Raw genomic sequence first — 17,247 nt, 5'->3', positions numbered from 1 at the left:
GGTGTGCGAAGGGACAACGTCTGTATTGGCTCTGGAATTCTGTGAGTTACAGTCCAAAAAGAGTAACTTCTCAAGAGTTGGGTAGTGGCTTGGTTTCTACTTTTAAGGGCACTGTGGCCCCTTGTGCTTGACGACTGGATGAGCAACACTTGTCACCTGGCTGGGCATGAAGTGTGGTTGACTGGCAGTGACAGAAGTGGGCAGATGGACAGGGCAAGCAGGACAACAGCCCTGTGACAGTGACACATCAGAGTGGAGGCCTCAGATGGTATGATGACTTGGGTTGGCCCAGACAGAACCAGAACTCCAGCCAAGGTGCTCAAATTCACTGAGAGTTCTGTCACTTGCATTAGTTGGTCACGCCCCCTTCTTACCCAGCACAGAGAGGTAGGCTCCACGGACCACAGAGGGCACACTGCTACTGCGCAGCACAGCTTCACATTCGTAATAGCCGCTGTCACTCAGAGAGGGGTTGAGGATGGTCAGGCGCCGGTTGAAGTCACTGATGCCGGTAGACACGGGCATCCCACCCTTCTTCCAAATGATGTGCAGTTTGATGAGTGGCCTGGTTAGCAGAGAATCCTGTGAGAAGGGGACCCTCTTTCCATGGGGCCAGTGTCACCAGGTAACAAGCAGGACCCCAAGGGCATGGATTTCTCTATGAAGAAATCATGGCTTGTAGCTCAGTTCATGGGAAAATGCATCAAATTGGGCTGAGGGAAAGATGAGGGGCCTAAGTCCAACTGCTAGTGCCAACAAGAGTAAACTCAGTGAATCAATGGACTTTCTAGAAATATTGACTTACCGTCCAACAAATGATTCAATTAGTCTAGTCCTCTTACATCAGGCTTGGCTCCTTCTATGTATGTAACATGATATGGTGCTAGTCACTGCTGATAGCATTTCCCATTTATATAGGCTGCCGATTTTATTTCACAGGCAGATAATACTGTGTGAGTTTTGGCTTTGTGTAGCCTGGAAGATGGGGGCCTCTGGATGCTGGCAGAGGACATCTGATGATCTAACAGGTCATATTACAAGATCAGAGCCTTGCTGCTATGAACAAGTACCCCAGCCCATTTCCGGAGAGGTCACTAAATCTGCATCAGAGTCCACTATGGGTCTCAAGCTCCATGGGAAAGCAGACTTTTAGCTGGCCCTGGGATCACCTTCAAAGCTAAACCTTCTTATCACCCATGTTTGCAGAGCACAGCAATCAGGTGGAGACTTACCTAGCATTGGCCACACACTCCAAGGTCACTTCGGAAGTGCCAGAGACTACGCTGGTGTTGCGTGGTGGAATAATGATGGTTGGTGCAATGGGATCAGCTGGGCCACCTACATCTGAGGAGAAATGAAGCGGTGTTGAGTAGTGCAAGAAAGAACCTTCACAGGCCTCACTGAAGACTCTTTGGAGAATTTCCCCTTTTCCGTTATGCTGAATGCCTGAGAGGAACGCCAGACTGCCCTTAATAATGGGATCACTCCTAGGGCAAGCTGGAGACATCTCCCTAAACTTATTCCTCAGATTTAAAAGACTGGAGTTGTTTCTTCCGCCATGAATCAAGTCTTCCAATTTCTCCCGAGCATTCCCACTCTAGGATCAGAGCCCCAGCATGTATGAGGATATTGTCCTTCAGATAGGCTAGATCTAAGTCATGAATATGGCATCACAGACCATAACCTTGGCTTCTGGAATCCAGATTCCAATCTCCTCACTGGCCATGCAAGAGTAATTGCAATGGCACAGCCACACTTTTCTCTCGTGCTCTTTGGGTGTCAACCGAAGGATCTGCTTCCACTTATGAGATTGTTTCCATCAGAGAAATACAGAAAGGGTTGTTTCTCCATCCCCCTGCACCCCAGTGTGTACCCTCCTTATGGAGAGGTGAGGCAGGTGCCTTTCAGGGCAGTTGTGTTTTTTTGGAGGTGGCAGGCATGCAGCAGAGAGGAGAGGAGAGAAAGACATTTCATTGTAGAAATGGACTTCTGCTCAATTGAGCCAGGCATCTGCCTTTTGTTTTGCTACACTCCAGAGCATTTCTCCAAGTCACCTCTCTCATATGCTCCAGGTCACTCCAGCTTTCCTCAGAGCCGAGCCCAGATCTTTGTGCATCATGTGTTTCAGTGGAAGAACACATTGGTGTATGATTGCCTGCTGAATTCTACTTGTAAAATCTGAACCTTTGTGGCAAGGAGTAAGGTAAAGGTAAAGATCAAGGTTCCCCTTGACATTTAGCCCAGTCGTGTCCAACTCTAGGGGCATGGTGCTCATCCCCATTTCCAAGCCATAAAGCCAGCATTTGTCCGAAGACAGTTTCCGTGGTCATGTGGCCAGCGCGACTAGACATGGAACGCCGTTACCTTCCCACCGAGGTGGTACCTATTTATCTACTTGTATTTTTACATGCTTTCGAACTGCTAGGTCGGCAGGAGCTGGGACAAGCGACGGAAGCTCACTCCGTTGTGTGGACTCGATCTTATGACTGCTTGGTCTTCTGACCTTGCAGCACAGAGGCTTCTGCATTTTAACCCGCAGCACCACCACATCCCTGTCATGGCAAGGAGTACAGGACTGAAAAATAAGCGAGTAATGGTTGATGAAATATCAGAGGAAGTTGGTGAATAAGATACTGAATCATGAAGAAGTGAGGCTGCCGTGCCCTGTATAGAGCCTGGCTTGTATCCAGTAGAAACAGATGATGTTTCCACTATGCAAGCAATACAAACAACATAACAGAATCATACAGTTTGGCATGCACCCTGTTGCATTATTACTCACCTCATTATTTATATCTCCCTGCTGGAATGAAGTCTGAAGACCCTTAACCCTACCTGGGTAGCACCAGTTGCAAAAGTAGATTGTTCAGCCTGCAGGCCTTGAACAGGGACCAGAAACAGCAGCCAATTCCCTTGTCCAACCCACTCTAAATTCCACACTTTCTTCTTCCTTTATTGAACTTTTGCCCTTCCTGCCCCACTCGCTGTTTTTCGCTTCCTGTCAATGGCACAGCACTGTCTCTGCCCTTACTCAGTCTCTCAGTTTGATGAATGAAACAGCAACCACATGAAGAAGAATACCATACAGTAGAAATCTATGCAACTTTCTCCCCAGGCCTCCTTTGCTTCAAGCATCCACCACCTAGGCCTCCCATTCTGAGTTCAGCTTTTGATTAAAAATCTCTCCTCCCCACAAAAAGCCCTTAAAATGTATAAATGACAGTAGCATGTTGCTGGGGGTCAGGGGCAGAGGGTCAACCATTGGCAGAGACAAATGTGGCACCCCAGAGATGATGATGAGATTTACACAAGCTGACCAGGCAATGCAACAAGATGGAGACAAATTCTGGGGCAGGGCTTTTGTTTCCCTTATGGAGCACCACACATCTGAAATCTTCGGAAGGCATATTAACATCATCCAATACCCACTTCAACCATGAAATTCTACAGAGTTCTGCCAGCTGCTCACCTCTGTCCCCAGTTGGACATCAGCAGGTGGCATTGCAGAGGAAAAGAAGAGAAAGAACAGAAGCAACAGCCGGGTATGTGCATAAAGCAAAATAATTGCAGTGATAAAACCAGGCACCTCCTCATGTGTTGGCTGGAATGGCAAGGTTGCTGATATAGCTAAATCCATAAAGACATGCACTACGGCGTTTATTACACACGGAGGCATAGCGCTCCAGATTAATGGGGCAAGGAAAGGGGAGGGGGATATAAAGCCAAGCCTGGGAGACATAAAACAGCTGTGGAGTAAACACCGTCTGTCTGGCGGGACTGAGGCATCGAGAGGGCCAATTCATCTGGATTTCACATGTGCTGAGAGGATTCCCTCAGAGTGAAGAGCGTCTTAAGCAGTGGCTACAACTACATTTCTTCCGAAGCTCACGGCTGCAGCCGAGCATCCCAGCTGCAGGCAGTCTGTTCGGAAGGTGCAGGGGAAAAGAATTGGGGGGGGGGCAGAGCCAGTGATGGCTCTTCCAGCGGTAGCCCAAAGTGTCTAAATAAATTCAGAGTTGGCAGAAATGTTTAGTCAGCACGAGCTGGAGCTTCGCCAGAGATTTACTGCAAATTAAATTTGGGCCCAAGCCAGACACAGCAATGGAGAAGCCAGATGCCAGCGACAGACTGAGCTTTAGGGACACGTTGGTCTGTAAGAAAAACAGCCAGAACACCAAGCTGCGTCCTCAACCCACCTTACATTCAGTGGTGGCTTTTAAGGCTAGCACAAGTCTTCCTAAGTTAGCACCTTGGCCCCTGTGGGGCTTGGGTCTTATTTACTTGTAGAGCCTGACCAGACGTCATAGGGCTCTTGTTCTCTGAGTCAACGAGGAGACTCCGGCTGAAATGTTGTGGCTCTTTACTTGTGAGTTACACTTACATCCTCTCTTTCCTCCAATGACCTAACAAAAAAGAACCACACGAGACAGATGAGTCTGAGAGAAAGGGGCTGGCCCAAGGGCAGCTGAGGAGTTGCCATAAGAAATGGAAGCTGGATCTCCAGAGCCATAGTCCCACTTTCTATTCACTATGCCACACTGGTTCTCCTGGAGGGAAACACCCACTGAGCAAGCACAGTTCGACTGTCCTAAAAGGCAGGGTGGAGAACATGGCAGCCCTCCCAATTGTCCTGGAACTTCCAGATGGCTCCTGACAAATAGACTTTGTTCCCTATTCCATTCCACTGTTGGGAGCAGATGCTTCACCTTCCTCTTGTACCGGTTGAATTTCTACCTTCCAAGCAGCTGCTAAAGACTGATTGGTTGATTTGTATATTTCCCTCCCACCTCATTCCCAAGTGGCACTTACTCTCCACAGTAAGCGTAATGGGTTGGCTGGTTTTATTGTCTCCATTCTTGTCATTCACGGCCTGCACATAGTACCTTCCAGCGTCAGGTGCTACTGTTGACAGGATCACTAGAGTGTTCTCCAGTGTGATGGCTCTGAAAGCAACAGAGAAAGAGCTAAAATTAGTATGTGTTCAGGACACAAGATGGTTCCTCTGAGAAAAGATGGCTGTAAATGCTAGCCTATCGCTATACCCCCAAATGTGTGGAATAGGTGCTTTGTTGTGTATTGGTTGATATGGTGGCGGTGATGGTAGTGGCAACGTAGGAAAAGCTTTTTTTTCCCCTCCTAAGAAATGTTTGGATTTTAAGGTGTTTCAGACTCAGGGACCTCAGCCCGTAGCATGGGCTTTTGTGACTCTATTCTTTCATCTTTTCCTATCATCTGTCTCTTCACACTGATTTCTAGGACAAAATAAAATACAGCCAGACAGGTTACTTGGAAAGAAGAAAGAGATAATCTCTGGGTTAGATTAAAACTCTAAATGGCAGGGATGTTGACTTGTGCCATGGGACTTGCTGTCAAGGTGGACTTAAGTTGCACCGGTGACTTGATTTGGACTCAGCTGGTTTGTTTCCTCCTCCCCCACCCCCATGACTCAGACTCGATTTGTGACTTGGAATCCACACACACCCTTCCCTTTTTTTCTTGGGGGGGGGGGGGAAAGCTTGTTTTAATAGTGACTTGGGTTTGGGATTTGGGACTTGGTACCAAAGACTTGGACTTAGACCCAAAGGCTTGCCAACATCCTGCTAAATGGTTCCTTTCATTCTTATGGCCTGCCACCAGGCAAGGTTTCAGGCCAGGAACAGAACCTGGAAAAAGTTACTTTTTTAGACATGAATTCTTAGAATGTCTACCAATATAGCCACTCAACACGCATGCAGGGGGAATCTAGGGGGTTGCATATTCTAACACATACACATCACCTTTCGTAAGCTCTGTACGTCACACTCATCCTAGCGGAGAAAGACAGTTGCAATGCATGAACCAAACATTTGCTGTTAACAGAAGCTACCTTTACCTCAAATGAAAAAGCAACAACAACAACAACAACAACAACAATAATAATAATAATAATAATAATAATAAATCTTCCCCATTTCTTGTGTCTGACTTTAAATTATTTCAGTGGCTATGCATTCAGAAGGAAGAGCAAGTTGGATGTTCATAGATTAATAGCTTTTCTTTTTTCAAAAAATAAGAATGATCTAATCTTCTGGAGATTTAAAATGGCTGGGGGATGGGAAATATATTTTACCATTAAATTTGTGATAAAGGAGCTTTATCTCGTCAAACTGCATTCACAAATGGAAAGGCAACCAGTTCACTTCCTGCATAATGGGGGTTACATATTCAATTCTACCACAATCTCAGTGTGTGACAGAGAAATCTCTCTCTCTCTCTCTCTCTCTCTCTCTCTCTCTCTCTCTCTGTGTGTGTGTGTGTGTGTGTGTGTGTAGCATTAGTAGTCCTTGTGCACCTTTGAGGGCATGGGATGTTTTAGTTTTTAGTGTGTGTGTGTGTGTAGCATTAGTAGTCCTTGTGCACCTTTGAGGGCATGGGATGTTTTAGTTTTTATTTTAAGAGAATATGTGTAGGTTTTCTGGTCTGTTTACAAAACAGAAATAGATTTCAGTAGAAGTCTCCTATATTGAGGATGCATGTGTGTGTACAGTATGTATGCATGTGAATATAAACACCTAGTCACTCAGTGACATACACCATGTAGTAAAGAGGAAATGTGTCTCTAAGGGCTGAATTAGATAAGATGTCACAAGGAGTCTCACCATTTCCCAAATTGTGTTTGTTAAAGCTGAAATATAGCTGGAGGCAGAGGGGTAGTGTATGGACCACGTGTGGGGTGGGTAGGTAAGTGGGATGTGCACCTAATTCAAAAGTTTCAAGTGGGAGAGCGCCTCCAGCTCTAAGCAAGAACTGCCCATGGCTGAAAAAGACATGGTGAAGCAAATCCCAAACACAGCAGTAATGTAGCAAAATGGACATCTTTAAATCTTTTCCTTTGGCCTGCTTTTCCCAACCAAAATTCCTTTCTGCTCTACTACTGCTTTTGCTCCTGTAAAGGAAGAGATTCTAGAAGCCAAGGAGCTATAACCAACTTCTAGCCAGCATTCCTGTCAATGTGTTTTAGCATTAACCATGCTATTGACCTCATCAGATGCAACCCAAAATGCTTAAGCATAATTGAAGAATAGGCCTGTAAGATTACATACAGTCTCACAGTTCCTGGAGAAAAAAATCCCTTGCCTGCTGTAAGATGTGACTCTGGTGTCCTGAGGACTGAAACAGGCAAGCAATGTGACAGGGATTCATATGATTTTGCAAATAGATCTGAAATAGTTTCAGAGGCTTTTCAGATTATGTCTCCCAGCATTCCCCAGCTAGTATGGGCATTTTGAGTGTTGTTATAAAAACAAAACAAAAACCCTAACTTTTGCCATATTTGCTTGTAGCCATTTTCCTCCTACATTCACCAATGATGTATATACTGTACAGTGTAGATGCATACGTTACCTGTGTGAACAAAAATATTGATCTGTGCATACATAATGTGTGAAATTCAGTTCATTAGAAATAAATCAGCTTTTAATACAATTTCAGTTTGGGTGGATTCACTGGAGACAGTACAGAGGAATTGAGTTACTCAGTGATGGAATTACTGTTAAGCTTGATTTAATTTGTTGTCAGGTCATATAACGTAAGATTAAGATCTCAGCATTATTGAGATTTCAGGGCTACCGGGACTACAATAAACACAAGATAACAACAAAGAAAGAAATGGGAAGAAAGCAATCTCACTCAATTTCCATGCTTTGTGCAAATATTTGCAGACAGAAGGGCTGTGCCATGTTTAGGAAACTGCCATGCACTGAGAATGTTAGCTACGACAGAATGAATGCTGGAAAACAATATCAGTTCTATGGATGCATCACTCATTCTCTTTACCGCCCGTCACACCAATCACTCTTCTCCCTTCAGGTAAGTTGCTCAATACAGGTTACAAATAAGCAGAGCAGAGAGAGAGAGAGAGAGAGAGAAAGAGAGAGAGAGAGTTTTCTGCCATCAATTTGGAACCAACTTATAGCAACCCTAATAAGGTTTTCAAGGTAAGTGAGATATTTAAGGAGTGGTTTTACTAGTTCTACACCCCCCAATGAGTTTCCATGGCTGAATGGGGATTCAAACGTTAAAATTCTCCTGAGTCCTAGTCCGTCACTCTATCCACTGCGCCGCACTGGGAATCCAGATAGGTTGCTCAAAGTAGGTTACAAATAAGAACAAATACCATAAAACAATAGCAAAATAAAGCTATGAATGCAGCAATTCAACACACGCACTAGAAAAGAGCCAAAAACCAATTACCAGCATGACAAAAGCACATTCACATGGCATTGGCTTTTCCTGCTCTCTGCCAGGGATGACCCTAGGTGGGGTGAGGCAACAACCTCAAGGCAGCCAATGCCAGGGACAGCCCACTAACCATTTCCCTCCCTTGGAGATCTGGAGCTATGCATGCCATACTGTTCACCATGGACTAACCATGTCTGTGTGATGGTAGATCCTGATCCATTTCCAATAACGAAGCAAGTTAGCTGCTTGTCCATGGCAGGAAAGAGATGTGTGCATGCACCATTTTGTTTTTTTGCCTCAGGTAGAAAAACGTTTAGTCCCATTTTCTAAATGCCTTCACGGCAGTGGATAGCTCTTATTTCTCCTTTTCTAGGGAACATCATGGTGTGGGTTCATATAGAGAAGGCCCCATGACACGCCTTCACTTTCATCACCTCACTGAATCACATGGGAATGCGATCCTAAGCCAGACTAATGCAATTCACATAGGTGAGCCTCTCTGATTACAGCTCAGGTGTTCTGACCTCCAAAGCTATCAGATGCTATCATCCTTCAGTGCTTCTGTTCCATCTGGTTCAACTTATCAAACAAGCCTTTGGTTTCCTTTTTTGTATTCTACAACTCATCACTTTTTATCCAGTTTACACATGCAGAGAGAGAGAGAGAGAGAGAGAGAGAGAGAGAGAGAGAGAGAGAGAGAGAGAGATTCTTCAAAAGGTTTCATCCAGCAGTACAGTGGCTGTTGAATGTACTGCCTGATGATCAGGGGCACTCCTTCCTACTGCTCCCTCACAGACAGAGCTATAGTGCCCTTCCCCACTGACTAGCTGCCAAGCAACTTTTTTTTTTTTACACACAGAATAGAAACCAGCAGATTCCACTTGGTTCCTGGGTAATAAATGGCATATTAACGCATATGACAAATCAGCTGAAAGACATCGCCTAAGGAATAATTTCAGAGCTGCTGTCTTGATGGTGTCAGATCAGAGAAACTGACATCTCCCTCAGAATCTTGTTGAAATTTATAGACTATAATCAGACTATAACTAGTTATATAAGAGGAAACAGTGTTTGAAATACATATTCTCTAAGTTACCAAGGTTTCACTATCAATTTAATCACACGTATGAAAAAATTCTTAACAAACTTATGTAATTAAAAAAACCCTAGGCTTGTATAGAGCATAAGCAATATTACAATCACATCAGTTAGAAAAAAAATCTTAATTCTCCCCCCCCAGCAGAGATTCCCCCCCCCCCCAGCAATGCTATCTTGGCATCCTTTTCTCCTTGCTCTGACTATCTTTTCTGGCAATTATTTATACCTTTATTTGTCTTTTCTTTATATCAACAATCTTCTATGCCAGGCTTGGAAGTCCAGAACACTGGAGCTTCAAAAGAAAAAATCAATAGGAAATCCTATTGCTCCTGCAGATACTGGGGTTCCAAAGGGTTGCAAATTAAAAGCTGGCAAACTGCACGATGGTGACAATGTTTCTGTTTTGCTAACATTCTGCAGAACTTGAAAGAATCGGATTTTGGTGTGCTAGGATAGCATTACGCTAAAATCCTGGAACACTAGACTGCTGTGAACTCAAAATATTATAATCACCCATAGGGTGCACTATTAGGCTTACAAACACCATCGCCATATTTTCACATTTCAACATAAGCCGTTCATTATAACATAAATACCGGTTCAGTTGTCAGGATGTTATTTTAAAGTGACCTTGCTTAACCGGACAGCCGGCTAATTGTTTTGGTACACTTCTAAAGTGTTTTGCAATTAAGTAGAGCAAACTATTTTTCAAGCCTCAAGTTTAACAGCACTTTCATTTACAGGGAGACTTTCGCACTCCACACCTACAAAGTTACAAACTCTGCCACAACTATAAAGAAAGAGGCAGCAGGATTCTTATTCCTTCACAGTTCTGTGTTTTACACTGAGGGGAGCATTGAGGAATGTGCACTGAGACACCTTTAAACAAAGGACCTCAGATTTATACAGTGGGGTCTTGACTTGAGAACTTAATCCGTATTGGAAGGCGGTTCTCAAGTCAAAATGTTCTCAAGTCAAATCTGCATTTCCCATAGGAATGCATTGAAAACCATTTGATCCGTATCTGCTCTTTTCCGTCCATAGAAACTAATGGGAAGCTGCTATTCCGCCTTCGACCACTAGAGGGGGATATTTTGTTTCTTTTTTTCTTAGGTCAAGAAAGGTTCAGGGAAGGCAGGGAAAATACAGTCCAGGCAGGACAGTACCAGGCAGTCCGAAGACTGTCTCCCAATCCACTCTCTAAATGCTGGGAGGAGTGAGGAAGCAGACAGGCACCTTTTTCACTGGCCAACAGTTAACTGAAAGTTCAACTTTTGCACTTTCCCTGCCTCCCACGTGGTTTTTTTTTCAGTTCTTAACTCAAATCTAAGTACTTAAGTCAAGTCAATATTTTCCTATGAGAGCGGTTCTTAAGTCAAAATGTTCTTAACTCAAGCCGTTCTTAAGTCAAGACCCCACTGTACCAGCAATCTGACCCTGCTGCCTGGTAGGCATGCTATAACACTCAAGCTATGCTTGTACAATCAACATCAGTACAGAAAGAGGGCATTAACGTGGCTGAATATATTTCTTGTGTGTTGCTCAGCCATAAGGACAGCTCTCAGGCATGAGCCACTTTCTATGCTTCTGAGAACCACCTGTCTTATGCCAATAGTACTACATCCTTTTAAGATGCTTCCCCATCTCAGCAGGGTTGATACTGGCTCTGTTTTTTCTTTTCCCTTTCTCAGCTACATTTCCTGACCTCCTGTGAGTTTTCCTAGAGCCCAACGAAGGAAAGCAAGTGCAGTCATCATATCTCATTCTCAATCTTTCTTTTTCCAATGTATATGTGTGTTTTCACTTATTGTGTGCATGGTACCAGCCATGCTAGCATGACCCAGGAACAGTCGAGGACAAAATACTGCCCTACCATCAGGCTGTTCACCCAGTGTTTCAGAAGGTTTAGTCACTATTCCAGTGTTGTCTTGAATTAACTCCTCCTGAACTGGTACCATTCGATCCAGTGGGCAAAAAACCAGCCATTGCACCAGAAAATAACATTACTGAGGTGAAGGTGAAATCAAGCCCCTGTTTGCAACACTGGATGTCTTAGCTCTGATGGTTTGTGGTGTCTCTCTCAACAGAACATAAAGAGATGTGTTGCATGGCAAGAACCTTTGCAATTAAAGAACTACAGGTCAATATTTGAGTGCATGCTTTGAATATACAACATCCCAAGTACAATCCTGAGTATTGCCAGTTGAAAAGATCTGGCAGAAGGTGAGGAGAAAGATCACTGCTTGAAATCCCGGACAACCAGTGCCATCAGAATAAGTGCTACCAGGCTGGATGACAAGTAAGTATATGACTCAACAGTCATATACAGTAGTTCATATTTTGGTCCGCTTTTGGCACAGTCCAATGAGAGCTATTTTCTGGCAATCAGATTGCGAACCAGCCTGACGTTACTCCATGCCTGAGCCGGACTTTTCTGGTCTAGCAGTAGGGTTACTCTTATTTGGGGCCAGGATGGAGTGATTCCTATATGCATGGAAGTTTCACTTTAAGGGGGACTGCTCCCATCTCCTTTCTGGTGTGATGAGATGCAATCCTCTATTGTCGTCTGATCACATTCTAAGTCCAGCCTTGTGCAAGGTATCTTCCTTTCACTCTATGCCAATCATTTGGTACAGCACAGATTTTCAAGGTCTTCTTGAAGAAGTACGTTTTCAGAAACAGCAAAAGAGCAATGGCATCTTAAAGACTAACATCTGGTACATCAGATGTTGCAGGCTGCAGTCAATGAAGGTGATGCAAAATACAATTTGTTGATCTTTAAGACATCAAGTGACTATTGTTTTGGCTTCAAGAGACTCAGGTGGCTGCTCCAACGGGGTGGAGGTGGGGGGGTGGGGGGGAATTACAGTGTTCTTAAAAGCACAAAGAGACATGGTTTGCTGGATAGCTCCAGCGACACACTTCTACATTCAGTGTGCTGGTGTGGAAAAGCCCCTGCTTTCAGTAGTCTTCAAGCAAGCTGAGGATCAGAAGGCAAGACTGGAGATGATGATCTCGAACACTTGGTATGTTCAAAGATCTTTTAAAGGACAAGGCCAGCGAGCGGAGGGAGGGACAGTAACCAGACTGTATTATAGATGTTACATTGGCCAGTCATGGTGCTCTGATTAGCATCCTAGCCCATGTAAGAGCTTAAGTGCAATACTATACTGGTTCACAGGCTATCAGGATACACACAGCAGAGATCACACAAAATCAACATGTTATTAGAGCACGGCTATAGAAGCAGGTTTTTATTGAGACTGGGCCTAAAGGAAGCCAGAAGGAGAGGTAGGAGAAAAATGAACAAACAGGACAAAGAGAAATCCCAGGGTAGGCAAAAGGGTAAGAAAAAAGTATCTAAGAGAGAAACGAATGAGTAGGGAACAGGCAAGAAGTTTAGAAATGTAAAGTTTTGGGGAGGGGAGGTAAGTTAGAGGGTGGGTGCTGCTCACAGGAAGGGATGGAAACAGGAGACCCCACAGAGATAGGGAGCTCATTACCTAATTCTCTGGACTATATGCTACATGTTTGCAGCAGCATGAATATATCCAGACAGCATCCACACATCTTCCATATACTAGCCCTGCTCCACAGCCCCTAATTTCATACCCCTTGAGTGAGTTATGCCTGTTAGCAAGCGTAGTTGCTGGGAAAGCTTCCACTCCTGAAAATTTATCTTTTACTAGTGGGGTTATGCTGTATCTTGCTATGAATGTGTCTGTCCATGCAGGGAGACATGGCAATTTTTCCCTTCCTGTTTCCTGAACAAAATGTTGCCACTCTTAAGAAGGATCAAATGCCTTTCCTTATGTCTCTCTCTCCCGCTCCACTTCTGCCTGCTCTCTTTTCTTCCAAATTCATTTTCCCCATGATAAACAAAGCCATTAGTTTATCAAGTCTATCTCCGGATTTTAATGTGATGCGCCTGAGACATCTGTTAAACATCCTTAATGTTAGTTTAACAAGGACACATTCAGCTGCATTCCCTCGCACTTTCTCCCATTAAGAGAGGGGACGTGGCAGGATTTCTCAGACAAACGGCTCTGCTAATGTGTCTGACTCGTGCGTTTTGACTGGAGAGTGACGGTGGGGAGGGAAGGATGAGGAAAGCAGGTAAGTGGTGGTTTTCTTGTGTGGTGTCCTATATGTCCTTTCTAAAAATGGGTCCCACCTTTCCCTCCCTCCCTCCCCGTCTCTTCCTCTCTCTCTCCCTCCCCCTCTATCCTGGATAACACACTTTGACCTATCTATATTTCAAATGATGTCCAGGTTGCCTGCCATTTGCTCATAGGAATAGCCATACCAACTCACACACATAACCCTTAGCTCATTTGTACTATCATGAGTTTATGGCACCTGTTGCCAGATTTCCCTGGAGCTGACAGTGAATCTCCTTCGATGACTACAGCGGCTCCTGGAAGAACGTAACTGCTCAAGGCAGGAATGTAATAAGGAGCCATGAAGGAAAGCTACAGGTCCCAAACCCCTCCAGGTAGCAAGGACAATGGAAATATAATATGACAATTGTCCTTGTCCTGCTAGATGAAGTCTGAAAACCAAAGTGTGTGTCTATGAATAGAGGTGTCCGTGCAATAACATGTATGTTTCCTTGCTGTTGTAAACCAGGGCTGACTTCCTGAGACAAAGGGCAAAGAATGCTCCATTCCACAGGAAGAAGCTAACAGGAAGGGTATCTGAATCTTTCTTAAAGACTGGCAATAGGAGAGGGTTCTCTCCAACTCCTGAGAGCAACAAGGCAGTTTAGTGGATAGAGAAGCGGCTGTGGCTGTTACCAAGAGAGGGAAGGGGCTGGCAGGCTCAGAAGGAACATTTGTGGAGTTGCCACTGTTGCCTGAAGGTATTGCCTAATAGCAGAAATGGCCCTGGCTGATGCTGTCCTATGTACTGTTCTGTCAACAGGCCCCTGCACTGGTTGGTTTGGGTGGACGGGAGGCATGTTCTAACAGGAACGTGGGTGTTTAAAGTCATAAGTTAGTGGTGGAACAAACTGAAGTCCTAAACGATTCTCACTGAATTACACAGTCCTGGTTCCAGGCCACAATTCAGCTCAATCAGGCACAAACAGAGCAATCCTCACTTGTTAGCATCACAAACCAGGGAACACCAAAAGTACAAAGTCTGTACGACAGGGAGAATCGACAGCTATGTCTGCCAAGCCAACAGCCATCATCAGATGGGGATTTCTCACTCCCACATTACACTGCCAAACCCACATTTCAAGCTTTCCAAGGAAGGACCTCTCTGAACACTCTTATGAATATTAATCAGCTGTAATTGCTGTGATACGGTTGATTGAGCTAGTGCTGAATGGAGCTGGGGTGCACATAGTGCTTTGTGGTGTCTCAGAGGCAGGGCGGGAATATGGATGATTAAACAAAATGGCTCCTGAGGGGACAGTGAGCTGGTAAGTGTGAGGGAATGCAGGCAACCCCCTAGGGAACTGCATACTATGCTTCCAGAAGGAACTGGGAGGGAGAGCAGGAGAACAAACATGAGGAGAATGGAGAGACCCAGATGCTCAACACAGACACACAGAACTGGAATGAAGGGAGCAATTTGCAAGGACTGTCAACATTTTTTGCATCAGCAGAGAAAAGCTATGTTGTTACTGGATGGTAGGTGGATAATATAATATACCTGCTTTGTGAAATGTCTGTATGTACAGCAGGACAATGATGATGGCGAACCACTCATGAGTTTGTGTGTTGGTCAGGCAAGTGAGACAGATTAAGTGTCCTGATTGCTGTTTCTTGTAATGACCACCTTACTCACATGCGACTGCTGGGTGGGATTTTGCGCCCATCACGGAACCATGTGACCTGTGGCCGAGGGAAGCTGGCGATGCGAGGAGCACGGATGACAGCGGCTTCACCATGGGAGACACTCTGCTGCTTCTCACTCTCCTCAAAACTTCCCATGTCTGGCAGAAGGGAACCAAGCAACAAATAGGTTAACAACATGGACAAAGTAATTCAATGCGTGGCATTCTCAGAACATTGCACCAGAGCAGAGATGATGGGGGCTTCCAGATCTAGCTTTAATGCATGTATGTACATCCTCTTCCCCCAAGCATGGTATATGTATTGGCAAAAGGGAAGATATAAATGTTGAGAAATGGAATGAACCAACCTTCAAGACCTTTCAATTCTAGAATTAACCCGTACATATCTCCATGTTTGCTTTTCCCACTGTTTTTGCTCTTCTCCAATTCATACATGAAATTTCTGCACACAGGCCAGAAAGACAGTGGGCACTGAACAATGAAAGGGACCCAAAGAGAACACGCTATAAAGGGTAGTCGATGTCATGAAAAAAGGTGGGCAGAATTGAGGAAGGCGAGATCTTAATGTGGACCCGCTCAGCTTGTGGTTCATCAGTTCTAAATGTAAACCAGCTTTGCCTGGCAGCTTAAGAATCCCCTGATCTCTCTCTCTCTCTCTCTCTCTCTCTCTCTCTCTCTCTCTCTCCCCCTCTCCCTCTCCCTCCCCCCTTTCTCTGTCTCTCTCTGCTTTCTGTTTTGTACACTGTTGGGAAAGGTTCCTGGTCATCCTGACACCTTGCCATTTGAAAGATCTCTTCATCGTTTATACCGACTATATTGTAAGTTTCATCAAGCAGGATTTTGGTTTGGGAAATGGATTGCTAAGTGCACAATACACATGTCATGTATACATTATGAAAGGGTGCCCAACTGTATAAATCATGGGCTTGTCCTGTAAAAATATTAAGGGAGAAGGGACTGAGTCACAGCTCCTCTCACAAATGGTACATGTATACGTTGCATTTTAAAATCAATTTCCAGAAAAGAAGAAAATCATAGGAAGTGGTCATTAGTTGTGGGGTAGGTAGGAGACAGGAAGGTGATTTTCTGTAAACTGGAACATTTGAAAAGGGTAGTCATGGCTGCTCATGTACAAAACAGCACAGACAATAGAAATGAACATTTCAAGTGTTTTATATCAGCAATGACCTGTGGTAAAACCAACCCAGACACCTCAGTCTCCCACACTTCACATCATCTCCTCTGCTGTCACACTCACTCATATACCCACACTTTATGTTCTTCTGCTTGTAATGGCTGGATACCTCCCCCCTCAACACTCTTGTCTGGATTCAGAGCCTTCTCTCCCCCCCCTTCCATGCTCTGACCAACAACCTTGACACGGCTGGGATGGGAAGCTAGTGCTGCCTCCTGTTGCGGATGTTTGTACATTGGCAATTTATAGCACCTTTAATAATAATAGTACTAATCGCAAAATGGGGGTGTGTGGGGAGACATTTTATTGACTTGCTTTAATTGCTGTAATTAAAAACATGTAAAGAATCTCTTTTTAATGACTTGGCCATTAGCGTTGGCACAGCTGCCTGATTAATTTCACATTAGCTGCCTGATTTGCCATCAGACTTTGGAGGAGGGGGCTGCTTTGGGGACGGGGAGAAGGTGATCATGATGGAGTGAAGCAGACAAGTTAAGGTGGGGCCAGTAGAAGTTGGAGAAAGCGCAGGCTACTGTGCAAGATATATCTATCTCTCACAGGCCAAGACATCACTGTTTGCTTATGGTTGAGGCTGCCTTCATGCTCTGTGTTCAGAATGATTTGCAGACTTAAAAGTTACGGGATGTTCACAGATCTCCTTTTTCTGATTTTTGATGGTGATTACTTTCCTTTCCCCAATTGTTGGTGGTTATTTTTCTTCCCGACAGAAAGGCAGGGAGTTGGGGGAAGTCAGCACACTAAATCTTAGGTTTTCAAAGCACTCTGTTGAGTCCATAAGCAACAAGGTGCTGCTTCTCTCCCCACCCCTCGCCAAGACTTTCCGGTGGCTGCTTGGATTTTAATTTTCTCTCCCGGCTTCGGCTCATAGATCTTCATTCCCAAGAATGCTGATGAGGCACCAGGTCCA

At 44.6% G+C, this 17,247-nt stretch overlaps 1 protein-coding gene across 3 annotated transcripts in view; it reads right to left on the bottom strand.

Annotated features, from left to right (window-relative positions):
• Positions 1-17,247, bottom strand: part of SDK2 (sidekick cell adhesion molecule 2) — a 374,517-nt gene that overhangs the window by 73,342 nt on the left and 283,928 nt on the right. For all 3 annotated transcript variants that reach the window (XM_072990757.2, XM_072990758.2, XM_072990759.2), the window contains exons 4-7: positions 15,115-15,262; positions 4,810-4,943; positions 1,233-1,344; positions 375-565 (exon numbers count right to left, since the gene is read on the bottom strand). In XM_072990757.2, coding sequence (XP_072846858.2) covers positions 375-565; positions 1,233-1,344; positions 4,810-4,943; positions 15,115-15,262 — 585 coding nt within the window. The remainder of the gene's footprint in view (positions 1-374; positions 566-1,232; positions 1,345-4,809; positions 4,944-15,114; positions 15,263-17,247) is intronic.

Source organism: Pogona vitticeps, chromosome 2 (genome assembly GCF_051106095.1).
Source record: "Pogona vitticeps strain Pit_001003342236 chromosome 2, PviZW2.1, whole genome shotgun sequence".
Classification (NCBI taxonomy): domain Eukaryota; kingdom Metazoa; phylum Chordata; class Lepidosauria; order Squamata; family Agamidae; genus Pogona; species Pogona vitticeps.
This window is presented reverse-complemented; position numbering and strand designations above follow the sequence as displayed.